This window comes from Neolamprologus multifasciatus, chromosome 15, assembly GCF_963576455.1.
Source record: "Neolamprologus multifasciatus chromosome 15, fNeoMul1.2, whole genome shotgun sequence".
In the NCBI taxonomy this organism is placed as follows: Eukaryota; Metazoa; Chordata; class Actinopteri; order Cichliformes; family Cichlidae; genus Neolamprologus; species Neolamprologus multifasciatus.
In genome coordinates this window covers 31,018,857-31,040,017 of record NC_140453.1, presented here as the reverse complement: position 1 = coordinate 31,040,017, position 21,161 = coordinate 31,018,857, and the positions used below count along the sequence as shown (strand labels likewise).

At 38.4% G+C, this 21,161-nt stretch overlaps 1 protein-coding gene across 3 annotated transcripts in view; it reads right to left on the bottom strand.

Moving 5' to 3' along the window:
- Positions 1-1,701: 1,701 nt before the first annotated feature.
- atp13a3 (ATPase 13A3) overlaps positions 1,702-21,161 on the bottom strand; it is a 37,764-nt gene continuing 18,304 nt past the window's right edge. Inside the window, exons 13-34 of one of the 3 annotated variants that reach the window (XM_085132217.1) lie at positions 20,269-20,426; positions 19,747-19,935; positions 19,555-19,616; positions 17,535-17,685; positions 16,642-16,761; positions 16,419-16,436; positions 16,091-16,244; positions 15,624-15,744; positions 15,300-15,424; positions 14,687-14,847; positions 13,198-13,326; positions 13,030-13,109; positions 12,113-12,155; positions 11,912-12,021; positions 11,612-11,708; positions 11,454-11,526; positions 11,184-11,361; positions 9,587-9,765; positions 9,145-9,233; positions 8,828-8,908; positions 8,016-8,108; positions 1,702-7,004 (exon numbers count right to left, since the gene is read on the bottom strand). In XM_085132217.1, the coding sequence (XP_084988343.1) occupies positions 6,807-7,004; positions 8,016-8,108; positions 8,828-8,908; positions 9,145-9,233; positions 9,587-9,765; positions 11,184-11,361; positions 11,454-11,526; positions 11,612-11,708; positions 11,912-12,021; positions 12,113-12,155; positions 13,030-13,109; positions 13,198-13,326; positions 14,687-14,847; positions 15,300-15,424; positions 15,624-15,744; positions 16,091-16,244; positions 16,419-16,436; positions 16,642-16,761; positions 17,535-17,685; positions 19,555-19,616; positions 19,747-19,935; positions 20,269-20,426 (2,609 nt within the window). In that variant the 3' untranslated portion in view covers positions 1,702-6,806. Of the gene's footprint in view, positions 7,005-8,015; positions 8,109-8,827; positions 8,909-9,144; positions 9,234-9,586; positions 9,770-11,183; positions 11,362-11,453; positions 11,527-11,611; positions 11,709-11,911; positions 12,022-12,112; positions 12,156-13,029; positions 13,110-13,197; positions 13,327-14,686; positions 14,848-15,299; positions 15,425-15,623; positions 15,745-16,090; positions 16,245-16,418; positions 16,437-16,641; positions 16,762-17,534; positions 17,686-19,554; positions 19,617-19,746; positions 19,936-20,268; positions 20,427-21,161 lie in introns of all 3 variants that reach the window. The other 2 variants (XM_085132218.1, XM_085132219.1) reach the window with 2 other exon arrangements.

The window sequence follows — 21,161 nt, the reverse complement described above, 5'->3', positions numbered from 1 at the left end:
CATTCTCTCCTGACTTTCTCTCCTCACTCTCATAAACCTCCAAACTCTCTCCAAACTCTCACTAACCGCAACTCTCCATCAAACACCCACATTTTGAATGAAGTCTGAGGGGTTTATCTCTGTCATAGCTCGCGGCAAAGTTCGAACCACTTCATGAACCAGTCACGTGGTATAGCCGGGCAACGAGGCTTCGGACGTCATCATTTTCAGCTCCTCCCATAAATGAAGCAAGCCGCGCATCGCGGAAACGCCCCCTCAATTACTCGACGCAAGCTTTGAAGCCTCGATACAGAACGTCACATCACTAGTCATTACATTCACAAGATGCTCAGAAAGCGTAACTTTTCAAATACCTTTCGTCTCCATTTCCCTTCCTTAACGGTGGCTTCTTGATAACCAGCCTTTGCCCATTTCAGATGAAGCTTCAATAAACAGTGGCTCACACGGATCTCAGGTTTTTGTTGGATTTTTCCCTATTTTTATTTATTTATTTATTTTAATGCATACGGTCTATGTGATGTAGATAGGACAAGTCGAGGAAAAAATAAGTAACGGGCCTGAAACTCTTTCCTCAGTTTTTTAAAGAAACACTGCACTTCACGCTGAGATATTTCTAATTTTCTGGAGAAATTGCCTGTTAATGCAAAAGTACCGTTTTATGCCTCTCAAATTATCATCTCCGGCATTTTACGTAGATTCGACTAAAAAGAGCGTAGAAAATACGATGGGCTGCTTGCACCTGGCCTAAAACGACCATTTTAATTTAGTTCTTTACCAAGTTGTCTGTTACAAGCAGACAGCATTGCTTTACCCTTTGAGTTAAGTGTCTTTTTATGCTCTAATCAGTCATAGCCCAGTATAAAGAAAGTCTGGCTCCTTGGAAACAAAATATAGGTTATGAGAAGTGACTCAAGACTTTCACACAACACTAACAAAAGTAATATATTTTAAAATGTTTTAATTTTACATGTGTAACAGGGTTATAAATCACATTGTTATAATTACACAAAATGTGTTCTAAACCCCGAAACTGTTCCTTTTATACCTGACTTTTAGGACCTCCAAGCCTGTAGTTATGTTCATTATCAGTTAGAGCCCCTCCTCATTCTTTTCTTCTTCTTTGGTGCAACCCTATAAATACAGTGTACCCCTTTTGCCTCTCCCCTTTTCTACAATTCCCCTGTGGGAGAGGCGGGTGTCATTACTTTCCAACACTTTAAAACACACATATAATGCATATTTAGCCACCTGGATGTTTCTGATTGCGATTTTAGTTCAATTATTGTCATTATTAAGCCTGTTTTTGTTAGATGTTAAGTGTGTAGTATGTGTGTATCATAAATGTGTTTTAGGCGCCATAAATGCTAGCATGAATATATACTCCCTGCTAGCTTGGAAGTTGTGGTGGGTTGAGCTAACCCTCTTCCCCACCGTTTGTATTTGGTCATAGGAGCTGGAGTGGGCAAATTATTTACTTGGAGGTCTTTCTTTCTTTTACCTTTTTTATCAGACAATGCAGAATCACACCGGTTACACATGCAAATAACCCATATCCCAGTTTGGGGGTTCAATTCTGTAAATAGGCAAGCTAATGTATTTTCTGCTCAGGTTGATTCTTGTTAAATCGTCTTCTACTTAATTTTCTGTAGCATTTCAACCCTCACATCATCCTATTCATGAAAATTACTATTATCATCAAGGTTGCTTTAAAAAACATTTATTGAAAAGAAAGAAATCAAGATAAATTTGAAATACAATCCTCAGGGAAAAAGAACTTAAAATAAATAAGAAATAAATTATAAAGTACAAAATTCTTTAAAAACAATTTACATCTCTGCTAAAAAGTAAATACATATACCCTCTTGCTGAGGTAAGGGACCTGCAAATAACAAGCACAGCAAATAAATTGCCCTGAAAGAAAAAACAAAAACAAAACCCAGATTGCCTGTGATAAAGTTATTAAATCAACTGGGTTTTCCCCCCTATTCAGTTTGGGTTTCAACTTTTATTTCTTAATTCGTAACAAATACATGATCAAATAGACCCAGTTCCCTGAGGAAACGACATCCACGAGTGTTCATTCACTCAGATTTAATTCAGATTAAATTTAGATTTAATCTAAATGCCATTCGGTGGTGTGTTTTAAATACATGGTTTAAATAAGAGGCCAATGCTAACTGAACAGTTGGTGTCCTGTACCTGTTTAAGAGCATAGAGGTTTCAGCATAAGATCCACTGCTTCTATACAGTTGTTACAGTAAAAAGGCAAAACCCGAGTACAGGGAAAAGCAATAGTAGTACTCACACTTTGCACATCTATAGGTGGAACTGTTTGTGTTGAAGTGCACAGTGACGATGCAGCTGAGACTGAAACATTTTGCTCCTAAGCAGCTATGTATGTATGACAACAGGCCTCTGATGTTGAGCAACAATGCACATTCTGCTAAATTACATTTACACTTTACATGGAAGTGTTTAAAAAAAGTAAAATACATACACATGACGATCAGGACAGAGAAGATTGTCAGATGATGCTCATATTCTGAATGAGCTAAGCAGAGATGCTTACCTAACCTACTGCAGCTGAATTCCCTTTTTGTGACAGAATTTAATTCAAAGTTTACACACAAGAGAAACTGAAGAAAAAGTGAAAAACAAAACAGATGTTTTTTCGTCTTCTTTTTTTTTTTTTTTTTTTTAAAGACAAATCTTTGAAATTAGGATGGTGAACATTTCACTTCATCCAAACTCTAAAGGTTTGGATCAAGTTTATAACACGTTTTTGCCCAAATGATATTAATCCAAGTGCCCTAATCATACTTTGCAAAACTCGATTCAAACTATGAAATAAATGCCCAGGATTTATGCCCCCAAAACAAAGATAATGCAACTCCATAACAAAAGTACAGATTAATCCATCAGACAGTACAAATCAAAAATAGACAAATGATTGTAACACAGTACCAAAAAAAAAGTAGAAAAAGACACACCAGCCCTTTGATAATTCAAAAACCATAATTTTTTTTGTAACTTTCGACTCTTCTGCACACACTAGAAATGTACATCTCATATATGATCCAACCTCTAACATTATTAACATTATCACCACTAAAAACCGTCGTTTGCTGTGTTGAAACTGACAGAGGACAGATGAAAGCTCTCTCTTTCACTCAGTCTTTTTTTGGAAAGAAAAAAGTGTGATGAAAAGTCTTTGGAAATATCAATAATTGTAATATTGCATTGGATTAAATTTTGTAGGTTTTTTTTGCATTACATTCATTCTTAACCTCACAGGTCACCTAGAAAAAAAAAAAATTAATATAAAAAAGCGAGAAAGTCGTGTGACGGATGTGACCAGTGTCAGAGCACACAAGCCAAATCGCTTTCCGTCAACATGACGACACACTTCAACCATTCTGCTAATGAGCACAAAAATGCCAATGTGAGCCATGCTTTGAATTCGAATGAATACAAATCATCACATCTGCATCCCATCTATAGAGCCTTCTTTACGCACAAAGTAATAATGAATAATGCATCCAAGGAAAGCTTTATGCAACTTTCACATGAATGCATCTGAACAGACACTGCTGAAATGGCTTTTAGCACTGGAGCAACCTTACATTATTATTACTAATATGACAATTTCCACTGTATAGAAAAAAAATGAATGGACCAGATAAATGCTTGAAGAAGTGTCAGACAATAACAGCGCTGTTAGGATGTCTGAGAATTCATTTGCTCCATTTTTCCCCTGGAGGAATCAAGTTTCTTTTTAATCGTTTTTCTTTCTGTACAGTGTCACATTATCTCTAATGAGCACTCTGAAGAAACCGAACCACTACAATTCATGAAAGGCAACCTGCTGTGCTTTAAATTACACTGATACAGTTAACCTGATTTGTGCAAGTTGGTTTAAAGTGACACTACAGTCTTCCTATACTGGTTTTTAATCTGCCTGTAAAGACGTTTGCCCATTTCTCCACGTCCATGGCTATAAATGCACAACGTAAAAAAATCTTCATACTCTTTCATATGAGAATGCTCATCTTTCTCATCCATCTGTTTGATCAGTAATGACTGAAACCCATTTTAAAAGACTGAACTTTCCCCATTAGATTTTATTCGGGAGAGCCTTCAATCATTTACAGCTCCTTCAAAATCTAGTGGGGTGAGTCTGAAAGACATTTCATGGAGTATTACTGTAAATGCCAAATAAAGAGGAGTGAGCATAAATACAGCTCTTGACTCTTTGCAATCAGGCTACGTGTAATATAGAAATTTGGCTGCGTAAACATCCATCTTGTACAGGTTTTGTCATTTCATGATTGCTTTAAAACAGCGAGTGGATCAGTTGCACAGCTGCTATAATGTAGTACAGTATTGTAATCAGTCTTCCATAGGAAGAAATCTCCTTTTAAAACTGAAAATGTAAGCATGTACTTCTGCCTTTTTGGAGCCAATCTAAAAAGGCTTTGAATATGCAGATGCTTAGATTCATATGGTATCATGCATGTGGTTAGCTGTCCACAATAATCAGACAGATTCATGCCGTTTCTGATGTAGATTGTTTCCTTTTTTGTAATACATAAATGTAATGTTAATCTTTCTTAATTCTATAGTTAAGCTTTGTAACTGAAGTGCTATTTCTAGCATTGCAACCATCAACTATCTTCAGAGCGTGGCCATAGAGAGCTGGTTTCATGCATGTTTTTTCATGTTTTCTGCAGACTGGACATGGCTCATACAGTAGATGCAAACAAAATATTTATGATTTAAAGTTCCACTAGCAGCCCATAATTCTATAAAGCTTATTACACACTAGAAAACAATTTGAAAGAGTAGAGAGAAGCACAGTAAGTAGAGGCGAGTTTGCTAGATTTTCAGCACTAGAAGGCCAAAGCAGTATAGATGGATAGGGAGGTGCCGAACGGAGGCGTTGCTGTTCCCAGTCAGCGTTAACAGCATGTGATCCTGACAATTATTATAAAGATGCAATATTCTATGTAAATTCTATTAGTATGATATATTAGCATTAATGCCAGTACTGTTAGATAGATGAGAATTCAGTCATTTGTTTTAGAGGTAGCATGTTTGGACAAAACAAACAAACAAAAAAACCCATAATGGAAGTACATCAAATATTCACTGTTTTTTGTTTGTTTTTTAAAAACATAATCATATCCTTCTGCAGCATCAAGGTTTTCCCCCTATTATTTCCCAAGCCATAATGGCCTGACTGAAAGTTGACTGAAACTTGGCATAAATGACACTTAATCCCAATCAATTTGTAAAAAACACTCTCCCTAACCTTTCTAACCATGGAAATGAGACGTTCCCGAGAACAGACCGATTTTGAAACAGGTCACATCTAATTATGGCAGGTCAACAAATCATGGAACTAATTTATCTGATGGTAGATTTAAAAAATAATTCTGTATTCTTCAGATGTTTAACATGATCTCCGATAGCCAATTAGATATATGAGTGTGTCTTTACTTCAAAGCAGGAATATAAAGGTACTTCCCCTTATGGGTGTGTAACTGCACAAAGCATTAAATGCAGCCAGTATACAATTGCAAACCTCCCCACAGCTGACTGAAATTCTATGTATCTACATTAGCTGCAAAAGAGCACTACACAGTAGCAATTAGAGCAATATTCACATCAGCTAAGATATGTGCAAATGTCTGTTGAGAAACATCCTATCCAACGCCGTACTTCTCCATTCTCTGAAACACCTACACATCCCATTCCACTCTTAATCAAAACTCTAGTATTGTGGTCAATATTGTAATCTGCAGACCTTGTTATTTATGACAATCATATAAAAGGAATAACTTAATTAGGATTAAACACCTTAACTGAGATTTCTGACAGAACACATGTGAGAGGCTAGCTCTGGAGTGTAGTGGGCCCCGGCTCTCTTTTCCACCCCCTTGCACACACACAAAGCGAGGTTATGCTGAACCTGTGTTGAACGTTCATTTGAAGGGGCCAATGCACCATTTTGATGGCTTTTCAACGTTCCTTCTAGACCGAGTTGAATGCTGCTTAGTTTCAGTAAAGACACTGTAATAAAATGTCAATTTGTGACATTTAAAGGTGAAACATACAAGACTGGCAGCTTAAAACTGCTTAAAAATTAACAAATTATCAGAAGATTGTATGACAGCTACTGAAGTAAGGATGATAACGAGGTAGCGCCAGCCCGTACTGAAGTGTAATACCGCACTGTATCTCAAGGTGAGACACTGAGTCACTGTTGCATAAAGCCTGCGTCAGTCTAACATGAAGGAAGGAAGAGCTCTTCCCAGAGTTTGTATTTTTCTTTTATAAGGTGTAAAACAGTGGAGCCCAACCTGCTATGGTCAGTTTTAGCCTTGTGCTGTTTGCTGCACTTATCCTTCTTTGCAAAGTAAAAGCAAAGTAAAAGCAGCACTACTTCCAGAGGAGCTGCTGCACGACCCTGCAAAACAACACTGACCTTTTCGAGCGTAAGGTGTTCAACATATTGCACCTTTAACGATAAATAAAAAGCGACCTGAGAGCGCGTGTGGGGGTGAACCAAAGAGAGCAAGAGTACTGAGAGAAGTTCAGTGTAAATTCATTTGGTAGATGTGCGTCATAGATTTTGTTTTTTGCGCAATAATACAGTATCTGAAACTATACAGCATTGGAGCACGAACAGTGAAGGCAAGACGTTATCCCATGACAGTTCCGTTGAAATTTACTGAACACACCTTATATGCATGTTTCCTGTATGAAAGGTAGAAGCTGGATAAGCTAGTACAGGCTGTGGGGTGCTAGGAGTTGATTATGATTTGATAGGCTGAGCCGTTTTCTGGGCGTGGCTTGGCTTCAGTGGTAGTGGTGGGCTTCGGAGGCCAGTCGGGGTCCACACTGAGCTCCTGGGCAAGGTGCATGTAGCGAGCTTTGGGTCTCATCTTGCGGGGGCAACATTGGCAGAACAGACACTTGTGTCCATACAGATCATTGGCTCCCTGTGAACACCACAACATGAAAAATAATCAAGTAAGTAAAACTGCAGAAAGGTTCCCTGACAGACAAAGTTTGCGTGTGTGTTTCTTTTTAATGAATACTTGAACAGCCAAATCAAACAAAACTGCTACATGCAAAATATAAACATGCTCATATAGTGTCAAAGTTGTAATATGCATATTTCTTGACACTGATAAACTATAACAACTGCGCGTGCATGCAGATTAAAACAAAATTCAGCATGATTCTGGTCTACAGGAGTTGGCAACAGACAGCTTAAAGACTGAGCCTTCTCCTTAAAAACAAGCTCATGGATTCAAAGAACAAACAAAGGATCTTTACATTAAAAACAGACAAAAGTGTAACTTATAAACCACACACTGACAAGGTCTGACTATTCAAATACAAACATACTACACTTGATGAGATCCAGTGACAATGTTGAGTGGTGCTAAGAAGGGCAGCAAGCAGAGGGCCTGCAGACTACCACAGGGGGTGGAGCGGTGGGGGGGAGGGGGTGTGTGTCATACTTGCTAGGCAATGGGAAATATTATTATTATTATTATTGTTATTATTAATAAGAGTAGACGAATGTTTTGCTCAGCATTCTGCATGTCTATTGCATGGAAACATCACTTATTTAAATGACCTACAGTACAGAAAAACATTCAAACTACACACATTAGATATGATGAGATTATGGGTTTACTTCACCGAAGCCCAGCGCTGCTTCAACAGCAACAATCTATGACATCTACCAATAGTTTCAACATTTGACGATCATGTGGCTCAGCCTGAATAAAACTGAGTTACCACGTTTTTAAGCCCTGACCAGAGTGCCCATCAGAGGGACAAAGAGAGGAGCGTACAGACCAGAAGAAGACTGAGGTTTTGCACATGCACGTGGTTAGCAGTTACATTAGAGGAAAAAGTGGGAACAGAGAGAGAGAGAGAGAACACCACACAAGAGTAAAAAGAAAGGGCGAGAGAAAAAGGTGTCCGATTTTTCCAACCTGTGGTGCCGGGGCGGCAGGAGTGACGCCAAAGCTGCCCTGTTTGTCTCGGCTGAACACAAGCTTCCGTAAGACGATGTCAAGGATGATGGTCTATGGGATGGTGCAGTGGGCAGGGGAAAGAATTACAGAGAGTCTGGTTTGATTTCACAAAGCTCCTGTTATAGAGGTGCGCAACTGATTTTTAGTGCCACACTGCTTTAAAGTACCAAGTATAGACGTTGTTTTTCCTTCCATGAAACTGAGTGTTAATCATTTCATGTGAGGTTAAAATTAAGCTTATTAGTAAGAAGGCCGTGCATGGTTATTGTCTGCAAGCTCTTGATGAAACAGAATCGGCTTGCTGTGTTTTTGTCCATCCAATTCACTTCAAAGATGAATGGAAACTGCACTGTTAGTTTAGGAAAAGGCTCCATCTACAAGCATACTAAGCAGTACGTGAATGCAAGGGCAGCTATCTAAAAGGAGGGCAGAAACAGCGATACTGCTCCAACGAGTCAGCAGGCAGGCATTAATAATCCAGTGTCGAGAAGGTTTACAGAAATAAATTCTGAAAAGCATCCTTAATTAGACAAACATGTGGAGTAAAATACCCACAAATGCACATATTGTAACAAAATAAAGTCACATTCTTTAAATGGTTAACTATTAAAAACCTCACACTTTGCTTCTTTCCATTTCTGCTTTACAACACATAACTGATCTTGCTGTCCAGTTAAATGAGATAAAGATGAGCACACTGCATGAGAAAACAAAATCTGAACATGGGGAAAACATCAGCTGTTACCCAAGTGTTCTCGTGTGGATCTTACCTCCACCAAAACAGACACAGCAGCATTGACTAAGATGATGAGGAAAAGTTTTAGCCTCCAATCAAACGGGATGCAAACAATCTACACAGACAGAGAAACACTCGTCAATGAAGCGACAAGAAAAAGTTATAAAGTTAGTCTTACCAAGACAGCCCTGCTTTAAAGTTTTATGCACGCACAATACTACAGTAAGTCAAAAACAAAATCAGAATCTCCATTTACATGAATAAATACCAAGGAAAGATGAAGCCTGATGTGATAAATAAAGCTGTATCCTACATTAAAGAATATAAAGTGTGAATTTAATGTCTTCCCACCTCCATAAACTCATTAATGACGTCTACTCGGTAGAACAAGATGAACAGCAGGAAAACATATAAACTCCCAGCAGACAGCACAAAAGGCCCTGTGAAGAGTACAAGCAAATAAAATGTTACAGTTTAGGAGAGTTTACTTTTTTAGGGCATCTATCTATCTCTCTAGATATCTCCATCTATCTCTCTAGATATCTCCATCTATCTATCTATCTATCTATATCTATCTCTCTCTCTATCTCTCTCTCTCCATCTATCTATCTATCTATCTCTCTCTATCCCCATCTCCCTATCTAGCTCTCTATCCCCATCTCCCTATCTAGCTATCTCCATCTCCATCTAGATATCTATCTATCTATCTATCTATCTATCTAGATATCTATACACACACGCACACACGTGTATACACACGCACATACATAGGTGTTAGGAAAAAGTCTCTTACAATTCTTATAGCTCGGCTGCCTGAAAGGTTTGCCTTTGGAGAAAACAATAGCAACAATGAGATACTGGAAGGAAGAGACGTAGAAGAGGCTGGTGTTCTCATAGTTTTGGATGTTGTGCTCGTCCTCTTCCGTCTCGTTTCCAAACTCCATTTCAACGTGTGATGTGAGGTTGCAGACACTGCGTGAAGACAGAGAAGTCATTACGAACATTTTCACTCTGTGGTCCTTTTATACTGCATCTGGAAAGTAACCACAGCACTTCACATGTTCAGAATCTTATAGCCTTTTCCAAAATGGATTAAATTCATTTTTCAACACAAAACTTATACACACAAATCCCACAGTTACAAAGTAAAAAACGTTACTTGAAATTCTTGCAAATCTGGTCACCTCCCTGACTAAGGCCCTGGTGGTTCAAAGTTCTTCAGTTTATGGATGATGGAGGCCACAGTGCTCACTGGGTCTTCAGTGCTGGAGTAATGTTCCTGTACCCTTCACCAGATCTGTGCCTTGATACAATCTCAGAGGTCTACAGACAATTCCTCGGACATCCTGGCTTTCTTTGCGCTTTGACACATGGGATCTTATATATAGACATGTGTGCCTTTCCAAATCATCCCCAATCAACTAAATTCGCCACAAGTGGCCTTCAATCAAGTTGAAGATCATCTCGCATGATCAGTGGAAACAATAAGATCAATTCTGAGTGTCACGGGAAAGGCTGTGAATACTTATGTACATGTTATATATTTGTTTTAATTTTTAATACTAGGGATACAACGATACCAATTTTTTCAAACCGATACAATACCGATACTTGGATCTGAGTACTTGCCGATACAGAGTACAAAAAACGATACTTCTACCACACACACACACACACACACAAATGCAATGAATTGGAAGACAGGTTTTATTATATTCCCTGCCGATAAAAAATAAAATCTTAATAAAAATGACCACAAAAAAATTTCAAGTGAAAAATAAGCATTTCTGTTAAATTATTGCAGAGCCTCCACATTGTAATTTTACAAAATATCACTGAACTATTGGCACTGTCTCGAGCTTTCAGAATAATAAATAAACACTTCTGTTTGGAATAAAATAAATACAAATTAGGTTTGAGAATAAATTAAACTTTTAAATTATTGCAGAGTGTCCATATTGTAAACAAACAAAGAAAATAATTATTATAAAATAAATAATAAATAAAATAATAATTGGCCCCCTAGTGGCCAATCTAAAAAACTACAACAGAAATGACCAGCCACCCTCTGATTAATGAAATAAGTTGGTATCGGTTCATGGTATCGGTTAACTTTTACGAGTATGAGTACACACACATTTTACAGTATCGGCCCCGATACCCGATACCAGTATCGGTATCGGTGCATCCCTATTTAATACATTTGCAAGAATTTCATTGTGGTGGATTAAATTCTATTGTGTGCAGAATTTCATCCATCGTGTAACATATAACATGACAAAATGTGGAACACGATAACATGACAACGTTTAAAACTTATAATGAAACCAAGTTATTATTTGATTTGGGTATTTGTCTGCTACACATTAGAAGTAATAGTCAGTGCTCACTCAGTAAGTGGCGTCCACACTTTGTACCAGGGCTGCTGTTTGACCCAAAGGAATGTCCAGATCTGGAAGCCCAAGCAGATGAGGATCTGGGTCAGCACAGAGAACAGCAGAGGCCCTGAGATCAGACCTGATGGAGGACGACGGGACACCAGCTCTTTCCACGCTGGGTTCAGACTCACTGATAAGGGGCAGAGTGAATAGTGAGGATTATTACAGTCAAAACAAATAAACACACATATCGCTTATCCTTGATACTTTAGTTGTACTTACTGGTAAAGACAATGAGGAGGATGATAGCAATGTCGATGAAGAGGAACTGGAAATCGCCAAGGTTACTTAAAATCTAAAAACCAAAAACAACACGGTACAGATGACAAAAATCTGAATTCACTGGATTTCTCATCGAACTAAGCAGGCAGTTTACGTACAGAGTAGAGGAGAGTGACGCTGATGTACTGGATGATGCTGTAGAGGGCCATAAACTTAAACACACAGAAGGAGGTGATAAGAGCAGCACGGCCCTCCCTGCAAAAACAAAGCAAACTATGTCTTAACAACATAACTGGAAAAGAAATTGCTCCCAGAACAACAAATTCAACTCCTCAAAACATCTGAATAATAGTGTGACACTGTGTATATTTACCAGACTGCAAATTCAGCCTATAAGATACTTATTCTTAATACAGTTTTATTCATTTATGGATCAGCATGTAAATAAAAATACAGACCTGATGAGGTTAGGGACACAGGAGATGTTGGGGGTCCTTGAGGTGAACGGAGATGCTACTGAGGCTTCGAGCTCCGACAGAGAGATCCCACTATGAGCCCTCTTCAAAGCCTGGGTGAGATAAGTTAGCATTATATACATACTGCTGTCAGATTGTGTCCAGTACAGAGAGCTGTTGTCCAAATGATGAAGGTGTACATACCCCACAGTCATTCGCGCCATCGCCACACATTCCAACAAAGTAGCTGCGAGCACATGAGAACAAACAGTGAATCTTTACTTAGTGTAATGCTTTTTAAAGTCATTGCAAGATCAAAGCTACGACGCCACAAACTTTCAGTTTTGACTTAAAAGCTGATTCTGCTGCTCATTAATGACAAACTGTCAGCAGCACACGATGGGAATGTTAAATAACAGAATGTTGAAATCTCATTTTTGACAAGTTCAAAGCTACTAGGGGTGGGGAAAAAATCGATACTGTGTAGTATGGTGATATTTCGTTGCTAATAATGTATCGATACAGGGACAGCAGAAATCGATATTTTGTTACAAAAAAAGTTTTTGTGCTCTGACTTCAGAGCATGTTGATCCTTTTTCTGAGCAAAAATCCTGACATTCCTTCACTGTCCAAATGTGTTTAACATTTTTTATGGCAGCAATAAACATGACAGTTTACTTATTTTAATTTAAGACATGTTTTATTTTAATTAAGTTTAAAACTTTTTTATTTAATGTAAAATTATATTTTGTTTTAATTTACTTTCAAATTCTTCAGTTGCTGAAGGGGCTGCATAGTTTTCATAAACTGCATAGTTCAGAATAGCTATAATTGTACCAGATGGTTGTTCAGTTAAGTTGGACTAGACTGTAATACAAACCGTTCAGTTTGTCAACAATAAAACTGAAATGAGAGAAAGACTGAGTGTGAGACTTTGATATTAGAGAAAATGAATATTGATAAAGTTTACCTTTATGTACAGAATCTGAATATCGCAAAATATTTAAAAAAATTGCAATAATATCGTATCGTGCGTTAAGTATTGTGATAATATCGTATTGTGGGATGTATGGTGATTCCCACCTCTAAAAGCTACATCTCATATTTGACTAAATACTCACTCGACACCCTGCAGCGTCTCAATCAGCTGGGTTTTCTGGTCAGGTGCCATTCTGGCAAACACTGTGCCGCGCAACACCAGCTATAAAGCAGAGCACGCAATCAGGAGTCAGAAACAAAGATGTAATTGATGCAACTTCTGCTCCATTTTCGTTTGAGCAGTTTCTTACCTTTTGAAGCATATCTGGGAAATGTTCATCGATTACAGCAAATGATTTTCCGTTCATAGCAAAGTGGTAGAGCTCTTGGCTTTTGGGATCATCTATGTGACAGACATCCTCCAGGCTTATGTTCACTTCCTGTTCCAAAGTATGAGAAATTTTAAGAAATGCATCGAGATTTAAAAAAGCAAAACAAAACAGGAACATTCAATAAATACTAAAAACCAAATCTTTGAACTGTTTTAACAATCAACAAAGACATCTTTATATTATTTAACCCTTTAAGACCTACCATAGAACCAAGTCCGCCAGAGTTTATATTATATTTTTACATGCTGTGGAGCCATTTTTGGGAGCATTTCAAGTTGCTATACATCAATACAACCATTATAGCCCAAATTTTAATAATATGTATGAATTAAGTGCATAGTAATTACATAAATTGCAAAAAAGTGCAATAAACTACAAAATAAATTGAAAATCATTTTTTTTTTAACATATATTTCTAGTTAGAGAAATTTAAGAGGCTTATCCCTCAAAACTGTAAATACAAAAAAGTTGCACAAAATAGTTTCCCACCACAGGAAATTTATTTTAAGTGTCTTCATAGTTTTATTTTTGAAATACACCAATTTTTATACACTGCAGGAAAAACAAAAATAAATATTATAATGCAAATTTGCAAAAGAGCAGCATATGCATCAAAATAAACTATTTCCAGCAGTGCAATATGAGTCCTAAGCATCCCAGAAACGACACAGAAAGTCATAAAGTCAAACATAACTTTTAAAAACACCAGTATAGGCTCATGAGGCCCTGATGGTAAAAAAAAAATACATTTCCGTTAAAATGACGTCACTTCCGGTTTTGGGCAGGTAATGGCGGACATGCAAAAGTTCGCGCTGACATCTATTCCAACGTAGGAAGTGTTATGAACAGCTGATCGGATCGGCAAAGCGTGTTTCTGGAATATTATGTTTTTGTTGCTGCAAGCGCTTTTTATGCAGTTTTTGCAAAGCTGTATGTGGAAGGAAACTGTGACCGAGGACAAGCTGATGGCATAAGATGTAAGTACAACTCCTCCGGTTTCATATGCAAAAAAAATTATTGCGCTAGCTCACGTGGTTACAGATCTACCGGGATTTTAAAATAGTTACGCAAAACAGAGCGTGCTGCTCTGACCGGCTTTAAAGGGTTAACAAAGGTTCTGAAGCCACACAGAAATTCACTATTGAATGTTAAAATCTGCTGCATTTTATCTAATCAATAAATAACTTCTGTAACTTGCAACTGATGTTAATCAAATAACAGGTAATGGGTTTCGGATGATCTGATCACACACCTTTGTTTTGTAGTCGATCTGCTGAAAACCTTAACATTTCCTTTAGCAGACAAGATACTGCTCAATTTATATGTGACATTACGAGTGATGTTTAGCTGAAGTATGTTCTGCTGCATGTGTGTTGTCCCAGTGTTAGAATTAGACCCATCATTTCACCTGAAGTCGGGATGCATTGCGAGGTTTGTCGGCATATCTCCAGGTGATCTTAGCGGCTTGTCCATCGTGTGGAGGGAGGGCATCGGCAATTATGACTGTGTCCTGGGGAGGGATCATTCCGCAGTCGCGGGCCACAGAGATGGCCGTCAGCATGTTGTCACCTGCAAAGTGATTACAATATTAATTTTGCTATAACATCCAACAATTCAGTCATTTGCTTGTCATGTTTTCATCTTCAGCCTTGGGTTATAAATAAGTTACCCAAGGGTTTGCTTGGCTGTGACTGATGATAGATGATGAATTATGAATGATGAAATACAAGCTCAGTGTCACCTCACCCTAAGTGACACCACAGTAGAGTTTGGGGGCTAATGGAGATGGAGGAGCTTGCAAACAACAGGTTAAAAGTGAGCCAGAGTACGTGCAAACCATGGATCCATTGTGAAACAATCAACTCTTTTTAATGTTCAAAGGTGAATTTGATTCACAGCCAAGTACAGTGAGTCTAGACAGGAACAGCTGGTTAAACTATACACGCAGAGTAAACTATTGCTGGCATACCTGTGACCTCTCATTTGTTATGCAATGATGGAAAATACCAGCATGTTCTCACCAGTAACCATGACTGTGCGAATGTTGGCTTGATGAAGGTCCTGCAGCACCCCTGGAGTTTCTGGCTTCAGCTTGTTCTGCATGATGATGAGACCCAGGAACTCCATGTTTGCTTCTATGTGATCCCTAATTCAAAGAAAGACATATATGAATGTGTTTGTGTCTAACAAAAATCCCCATATTAAACATACATGTCTTCCCAGTAAATTATCTCTCATTAAAATATTTTTGAGTAGATATGTTTTGTTCCACACAGAGCCACTTCCCTTTATTTTCTTATTCAGATCACAGAATGCATGGATTACATCAATGCAGAGTACGCTACCTGTTGATGTTCTGGACCTTGTGCCAAGTAAGTTTTGATTCGAGCCGCCGATGAGCGAGAGCAATGACTCTGAAACCCTGCTTCGTGTAGCCTTCCAAAACCGCTGCAAAGTTTTCTGGCACTGCAAAGAAATGAATACAATAACAGGAGAGGCGATCAGTGATTCATCAGTAACAAACAGCAAGAAAAGAAGACAGAAACCCAAGATTTATAGATTCACAGTGCAAGCACCAACACTAAATACTAATTTTGGAGCAACAAAATCATTATCTTGATGCTCAACCATCCAAGTCCCCAAAAGTTGATTCTGCTCATCAGAAAACAGTTTCCAGATGAACAGAATCCACTTTTGGGACAAAATCACTGATATACCAGGACAAAGATACATTTGTAGAAAAATGTATAAAAGAAAAAAATAAAACAAATTGTAAGACAACATGCGCATCTCTACATTTCGGACACCTCACCCGTCTCTCTTCTGCAGAGACTAGTCACAACCTCTGGTGCACCTTTCATGTAGGCATCCATACGTTTCTCCCCGAGGAGACGAGCTACTACACTCATTCTCTGGAGCGCTGAAGAAAAAGGGAACTGGCGCACGATACCAATCTCATAGGCTGCCTGCATATGCACACGTAAAGACAAACAAAAGTATACCAGTTATACAAAAAGGAACTATAGAAATGAATAAAACACAAATACTCACATTACTAAATTACTCTTTTTTTAAATAAATAAAAATGAAATGAACAGTTAACTTTGACAGGCATGAAAAGAAATACAACTACTACTTACCGAGAGCTCATAGAGTTCCTATAAAAACAAAACAAACACACAACAACAAATAAACCAGTCATTTAGAGTAAAAATACACTCTTCTTTTTAATGTTATAATAACATGGACACACACAAAAAATGCACGTTTAGATGCTGGACAGATATATTCATATAATTTTATACTTTTTCTAGACTCTGAAGGCCTGTGGTGTCCTGCTAACAACCGGGTTGCTGTACATACCATGTCCTGCTCTGGTGTTACAGCGGGCTCCGGGGGCAACAGCTGCTTAGGCGGTCGAACGACAGTGGGCATGATGCGATTATGAAGAGACGTTTCCTCCTCGGTAGCTTCTTCCAGGATCTGGGCAGGTAAATATAAGTAAATGTTTACATTTCAGACCAAGAAGCTTTTTAGATGTGCAACATTAAGACATTGAAATAATGCTTACATGTCTTTTAGGCAAAGGTAACATTTACTTTGAATAATCTTATCCAGACATGCCAAAGACAGACTAAAAATCAGAACAGCGCAGCTTTTGTATATAATCTAAAACTCGTACACTAGATTAGTACAAAAGAAGAGGACCTTTCTAATCTCGAGCCATCAACATGATTGGAATCATGCAGATGTTTTTGTGTCAGGTTATAATAATAATAATAATAATGGGTTGGATTTATATAGCGCTTTTCAAGGCACCCAAAGCGCTTTACAATGCCACTATTCATTCACTCTCGCATTCACACACTGGTGGAGGCAGCTACGGTTGTAGCCACAGCTGCCCTGGGGCAGACTGACAGAAGCGAGGCTGCCATATCGTGCCATCGACCCCTCTGGCCAACACCAGTAGGCGGTAGGTGAAGTGCCTTGCCCAAGGACACGACGACCAGGACAGAGAGCCCGGGGATCGGTCCGGACGAAAAGAAGAAGACCTTTCTAATCTCGAGCCATCAACATGATTGGAATCATGCAGATGTTTTTGTGTCAGGTTATAAAGCAATAATGCGATAATGCCCAGTTTAGCAAACTTGTATCCAGCGTAAATACGGACAGAGAAGGGAGAATAAAGGGGACACTGCATCACAAAATGGATTCATGAGTCTCATAACTCTATGGATAGATACAGATGAACTCACCCAGCCTGTAGCCTCAAACATTTTGAGGTCCAGCGGGTCCCCAGACAGCTGGCCTTCTATTTTGGTAAGTGAGTGGCATGTGGCCATGCAGGCCACAAACTGGGACTTGACAAGATTTTCCTTGTAGGCATTTTCTTCTGACAGGTGGAAGCTGGAGAAGCAGAAGAAGTGAGCGGTGAAGAGAGATTAAATTATAGTCCTTTAACTACACTGTGGGAGTCATAAGAAATTGGGATGATCTGATATCGTCGTGTTGGTGTTGTTCCCACATCATCATAATAAATGTTGTTCCAGGTTCAACATTGCAAGTGACCAATCACCTTGTTGGGACGTAACACTTCTGCGAGCCAAGCGATTCGTTCAATTATGAAATTCCAATGTTGCAAGAACAATATGTATAATGCTTACCGTTCATTAAAGAACAGTATCCTGAAATGCAAAGAATTCAAATCGCTGGATTGGAGGACAGAGGTGGTTTCTCGCAAGTTAAGTACTTTTCTTTTTACTAGAGGTGGGAATCACCATACATCCCACGATACGATATTATCACGATACTTAACGCACGATACGATATTATTGCAATTTTTTAAAAATATTTTGCAATATTCAGATTCTGTACATAAAGGTAAACTTTATCAATATTCATTTTATCTAATATCAAAGTCTCACACTCAGTCTTTCTCTCATTTCAGTTTTATTGTTGACAAACTGAACGGTTTGTATTACAGTCTAGTCCAACTTAACTGAATCAACCATCTGGTACAATTATAGCTATTCTGAACTATGCAGTTTATGAAAACTATGCAGCCCCTTCAGCAACTGAAGAATTTGAAAGTAAATTAAAACAAAATATAATTTTACATTAAATAAAAAAGTTTTAAACTTAATTAAAATAAAACATGTCTTAAATTAAAATAAGTAAACTGTCATGTTTATTGCTGCCATAAAACAAGTTAAACACATTTGGACAGTGAAGGAATGTCAGGATTCTTGCTCAGAAAAAGGATCAACATGCTCTGAAGTCAGAGCACAAAAACTTTTTTTGTAACAAAATATCGATTTCTGCTGTCCCTGTATCCATACATTATTAGCAAACAAAATATCACCATACTACACAGTATCGATTTTTTCCCCCACCCCTACTTTTTATGGCGTTTTTTTCCCGAAGTCGCAACAGTATGACGTCACAACAATGTGATTGGTCACTTGCACTGTTGAACCTGGAACAACATTTATTATGATGATGTGGGAACAACACCAACACGACGATATCAGATCGTGCAAGAAATTAAATGAGAAATGAGTATTTGCAAAATAAAAACTTTTAATCTATCTGGTAAATAAATGATTAGGCCTTTAAAATTCAGAGCTATTACAATTCAGTTTTCTAACGATAAACTTGACTAGAAAAAAGACATATCATCCAGTCACTGTTTATTACAACACATGATCAGTTTTAGGCATCACTCTCAGAGACAAGCAGATTTCATGGTTTCTGCTTGTATCCAAATTTCTTCTGAGCTGTTTGAAACAACCATGACAGGAACAACACATCCGAGTTGATTAAAAGACTAGTAAATGTCTATGTAATTTAATGTTAACACCCCAGATCCTCAGTGTAATCTGTGCATTTACAGCAACTGTGTCAAACATAAGGTCTGGGAGCCAGAATCAGCCCAGCAAAGACTCCACTCCGGCCCACTGGAAATCTTTGAAAACTTAAATGAAAACTTTATATTTTGTAGTTACTGAATTTTACACATTTATCAGAGTTTTACTGTTCTGACCCATTTAAGATCAAAGTGGGCAGCATGTGGGCCACAATGTAAAATGAGTCTGACATCCCTGATTTAGAGGGACATGAAATGTTACACAGATACACTCCAGTATATTCTAAGCTCTTTTAACAGTTTATCAGTGGCTGAAATAAATGACACCTTCAGATTTGTAGTTTCTTTAGGCTACAACATGCAGTAAACTACAGTAAACGTTTACTAATTTAGGGCACAGAGCATCTTACCTGCCATTCTCAACCCTCTGGACTCCCCACAGGTCTAACCCATCTTCTGTCAGAGTTCCAGTCTTTAAAGATAAAAGATAATGAATCAACTCGGGGTGATCTTTGCTACCAGTTGCTTCTACATATGACATGGCACTAAAATTCTACAAAGTGACTTTTACAACTGATAATCTGAATAAATAAGAGACTCACTTTGTCAAAGCACACCAGATTGATCTGGCCGCAGATATTAATTCTCTGTGGGCTGATGCAGAAAATACCAATACGTTTTAGGCGTCGCTGTGCATACACAATGCCGGCTGTCATAGCGGCTGGCAGCGCCGGTGGTACTGTTATGGTGACGATGTCCAGGGACTCAATGATGATGGTCTTAGCGGGCACCTAACAAACAAACAAAAAACTGCAGACGTTTGCATGTTTGATAACCCTGATTCTCGACAACTCACAAAGAGCCCATGTTCTTCAGTGCTAAGAGATACACAAATGCATGAGAAGGCTGTCAGTTTTCTGGAGAACAAAATATTTGTTTCTACTGGTTACAGAGGATGACTCACTCTTAGAACAGCTGCCTCAGGCATTTCAACTAACCCTATCAAATTGTATTGCATTAAAAAGGGAAACCATCTGAAAACTTAATCATCTTACAAGATTTTTTGGAGAAAAAGAAAAACTGAAAGAGGAGACCGATCATTCCCCTTTAACTTTCTGCATTACCTCGTTCATGATACTGAGTACAATGGAGTAAACAAAGCCGATTCCAGCCACAGCCACCAGACACATCAGGAAGAGGTAGGCATCGCGGTACAGCTTGAAGTCGGTGGGTTTCGGATAAAGGATGGAGCGCACCAGCTGGCCTTTAGCTGTGCTGAAACCTGAGTGAAGAAAAGGAATTTTTGGTCATTTTTAAGTCTTAGGCCCTTTCTCAATGCTCAAGTACCCGAGTCCGTGTTCGCGTTCTCGGCGAGTCCAGACTTGCCGAGAACGCGAGCACGGACTCGCGATTTGTACAACTGGAACACCAGCACGCTTGATGATGTCACAGGTCTGGAGATTTTACTGCCGTCCCCTCTTAATTTAACTGTGAGTAATATGTTATGAAGCTTAACTTTAATCACAGCCAAACCGGTTTACTCAGGAACAAATAAAACACTGAAATAAACCAAACAAACTTATATATCATGTTTAACCTCAGTAGTGAAATCTCTATTAATAAAAATAGTGTACATGTACATACGTGCACATACCTTAATAAAACAAGCAGGTGAGATGTTAGAACGCTTTTATTTTTATTTTAGTGGACACTCACTACAATAGACAGCTGCTGGGGTTTGTTTAACCTGAGTAGCGAAAAGACCGCGGGGGAGGGGGTTGAAAACGATGTGCCGGGAGTCCGCTGTTCTCGCCGGCTCTAGTGATCCTCGACCTCGCTGTCTGCTATGGAGCTGGCGGGTCACAGACGTCTCCGAAAACGTCGGAGCACATTTGGAATGATATCTACGTTTGGAATATGATATCTTGATAAATCGAGCAGATATTTGAAGTTTACACAGCTACATTCTCGCTTGAAAATAACATAAAAGTTTATTTTGTGACCCAGAAAGAGGAAT